The sequence below is a fragment of the Corvus brachyrhynchos genome, unplaced genomic scaffold (genome assembly GCF_000691975.1).
Source record: "Corvus brachyrhynchos isolate BGI_N302 unplaced genomic scaffold, ASM69197v1 scaffold46, whole genome shotgun sequence".
NCBI lineage: Eukaryota > Metazoa > Chordata > Aves > Passeriformes > Corvidae > Corvus > Corvus brachyrhynchos.
Genome location: NW_008238838.1, coordinates 6,720,212 through 6,723,772, shown reverse-complemented (window position 1 = coordinate 6,723,772; position 3,561 = coordinate 6,720,212). Strand labels below are relative to the sequence as shown.

General features: G+C 50.7%; 1 protein-coding gene across 1 annotated transcript in view; it reads right to left on the bottom strand.

Moving 5' to 3' along the window:
• Positions 1-3,561, bottom strand: part of KMT2A (lysine methyltransferase 2A) — a 35,623-nt gene that overhangs the window by 8,476 nt on the left and 23,586 nt on the right. The window contains 1 exon segment of the mRNA XM_017738423.1: positions 207-3,561. This exon segment is cut by the window's right edge and continues 2 nt beyond it. Coding sequence (XP_017593912.1) covers positions 207-3,561 — 3,355 coding nt within the window.

The window sequence follows — 3,561 nt, the reverse complement described above, 5'->3', positions numbered from 1 at the left end:
CGGCAGTTCTGCAGAATTGCACAAGTAGCAACAACAGTTCCTAAGATACAGAGAACCAGATCACACTTCCAGCACCGCATCAGAATCAAAAGTTGCACTTCACAATTTGCCTTGACTTGCACAACTTGCTGGAGAAACTAGTGCAAGATTCTCTCATACTGTTACAAAACACCTCAGGAATGAGCAAAACCAAACTCTCCTCTTACCCTGTAGCTGAGACCTGGGGTACAGCAACAGCCCCTTTGTCAGGAACATGAGCTTCAGAAGAACCAGCCCACATGTGAGAAGTTTTGTGCTTCTTTCCATTCCCTTTGTCTAACAATGGCTGGATGCGTTTGATTTTTGGCTTCATTTTTGTGGCACCCAGCACAGAGCTACTCGCAGACTGCTGACCAGGTGATGGGGAGCCTCCTGGAGATGCTGAGCTGGCATGCATCACTGACGAGGAAGCCTTGCTCTGTTCGAGTCCGGTATTGTTTGGAACATCAACCAGCTGTGGAAAGCTTGACAACTGCGTCGTTGCTGGAACCGTGCTAAGGTCCAGCTGGGAGGATGCAACCCCGGTTTTGTTGGCTAAGAGCTGTGTCATGTGCTGAAGCTGGTACGAGCCCTCTGGGTCAGCAGAGGATGGAGCGACTGTCATGCCCATTGTCTGTGCTGAGGGTAGAACACATATGCTTGATGCAGCCGTCATGGCTGCTGTAGATGGAGTTTGAGATGCTCCCAGTTGTGAAAACATCCCAGAACTTGGCGGTAAAGTCATGTGCTGCTCCTGAAGACCAAGGCTTTGCTGACTAGCTTTGATCAGGAGGTTGCTTATTGAACCAAGGTCCCCCAATAATCCAGGGCTTGTTAACGTTACTGAACTTTGTCCCAAAACGTGACCAGGAACTGACCCACCAGTACTAGGGGCTGCCGTGGCCTGCATGGACACGACATTCAGCACTGAGGAACTCGATGTTAGGCCTGAGACAGGCCCTGCTGGAAGGTGACTGGCATCTGGACCAATAATGCTGGGAGATGTGCTGACTGCAGTAGTGGTCCCACCTTGCGGAAGCAAAGATGTTTGCTCAAAATACATGACCCCAGACTTTGACCTTTTGATAATATTGGGGACAGTTCTATGGGATGTTGAATTTGCAATGGTTCCCAAATCCAACGGGTGATTAGAAATCTGGGAAGGAGCAAAATTAATTAAGGTCATGTTGGAGACCATATCAGAAGGAGCTATAGCAGAAGGGGTTCCAGAAGGAGCCAGCTTCTTGTTCTTCCGTGACTGCAGACGAGATATGGGCCGTTTCTTGCCCAGGGCAGCAGCTGGTGTAGAAGCAGCAGTACCAAGGTCTGTCCTCTGACTAGCTTCAGACACTAAGAGCTGAGGATCAGGGGGTGGCTGCACCCCAATTAGAAGACCTGGTGAAGGACTGCTGATGTTTGGTGGGAAGCCTGTCTGAGCGGGTGTGGAGAAGGGATGTATATGCTGGTGATGGGACATGGGCAGGAGACCCTTGCTCGTGGGAGGGAATAACGACTGAGATGGGGGCAGGCTCGGATTTAATCCTGTGGTCAGTGTGAGCCCGCTCCCCATGGGCCCCAGAACTGAAGTGCTGGTTTCCATCACACTCTGCGCAGAACTAACGGAGGGTGTTAACTGTATCTTTTGGGTGACACCATTGGGAAGAGTTTGGAGGACATACAGGGGCTGCATGTTTTGATTAACAACCAGAAGTTTTTCTGCGGCTGGCTTGAGGTGGGGTGGTGTCGTTTGCACCGCAGCATTGGAGATCTGCGAGGGGCCAGGACTCTCTGTGGAGTTTGGCACATACTTCTGGCTCTGGAGGGGAACAGTGGGTGATACCGGCACCTGGATACCCGGAGTCCCGCTGTTTCTTGTTAAATCTTGGTTGCTGCCATGCCCTTGCTCGACAGGGCCGCAGGCTGGGCTGGCTATATGCTCTGCATCTATGTGACCCTGGATGAAGTGATCGGGAGTCATGTGTCCTTCAGGGCTGGGGTCTACCCCTGGACTCAAGAGAGCTGCATCACCTTCCCCTGAGGCAGATTTTTCTGTGACTGTCACTCTCTTCTCTCCAGACTCTGTGGAAGGCAAGGCAAGCATCGACCTCTCTCCCGAGGAGGAAAGTGAAGACTCTGAGATAACGGCAAGCCTATTGTGATTTTGGCTGGGCACCGTAGGGCTGCGAGTGGTCAGAACAGAGAGATCGGAAGGAAGCTCCAGTGGCAATTCAAACTGCTCCTCTGCTGATATGGAGGAAGAGACACTGCTGTCCACTGGTTCGGTGGTGGGCAGCTGCTGGGAGAACACCTCAAACAAACCCATATCCTTGCCACGGTTGCTGTCAAGACCTAAACCTTCTCCAAGCGTCAGGAGTTCAGATGACGAGGACTCCGGACTTTCTCCCAAAGCCTGCATAGATGGTGTGTTCTTCAGCACAAAGTCCATGATGTCAGAAGGGAGTATGTTCCCACAGTCATCACTGTTGTTATTGTCAGAGTCAGATTTCAGAAGTTCTGTGTTGAATGTGTCCAGTAAGTTCTTGTCAGCAGGTGTGCTTGCGTGAGCCCTGCGGCCCGTTTCCAATGAGCTCAGCTGTGCTTCCAGAGAGTCCTGACTCTGCGCTTTAACCCTGCTCACAGGGTGGCAGTTATCAATCTTGGGGTCAGTTTTGTGGACAGTGGAGCTCTTGGTGACTTGCACTTTCTCACCAGCTTCTTCAGTTCTATCCAGCTTTAAGGTCTCTGTCCCATTCTCTTTGCCACTCCTTTTAGTTACCTGGCTGACTTTTCTGGTTGTTGCTGTGACACTTGTATCACTTTCAGTTCCATCATCCACACCATCTAGCTGTGAGATTTTTGGAAGATCACACTGCTCCTCCTCCCTGAATAAGCTATGGGATGTGAGCCTCTCCTCTGTGTTTGAGGAAACCACCGTCCTTGTAAAATTGTAGTAGTATAAGTCGTCTTCATCTGATGTGCTCAAGTCATCTGCCCCATCCACTTGGCCTTCCGCAGACCGCTTCCCTCGCTTCTTGCCAGTTGAGTTACTGTAGAAGGGAATGTCTTCCTCTCCATAGGACCTCACACCATACAGAGGAGTCAATCCAAAGAACATATTGGATCTGGCTCGAGCACTTCTCCTTGGATACCTCCGCTTGTATGACCCTTCTTCTTGAGCTTTAGTGCCATCCTGGAGCATCAAGCTGTTATCTTGCATGGGCAAATTTTCGTATGTGTTATTCTGAGAATCCTGTGTTGGTGCTTCATTTGGACTTCCCTGAATTACAGGGTTCTCTTCCGGGCTTTCTGAAGCTGAGGAGGGCTCTGCCAGAGCAGCCAGGTCTGCCCCTGCAGACTGAGTTTCGGCATCACTTTCCAGCTGTGCATTTTTAGACTGGTTTTCACTTTCCATCTTGAGAGGAGTCAGAGTGACTTTAACAGTGCGTTTCCTGGGTGCCTGCGATTCCTTAGGGGCTGCTTCAACCTGCACTGCAGACCCTTTAGATGGCCCTTGTGAAGGTGGAGACTTCTCACCAGACTTTT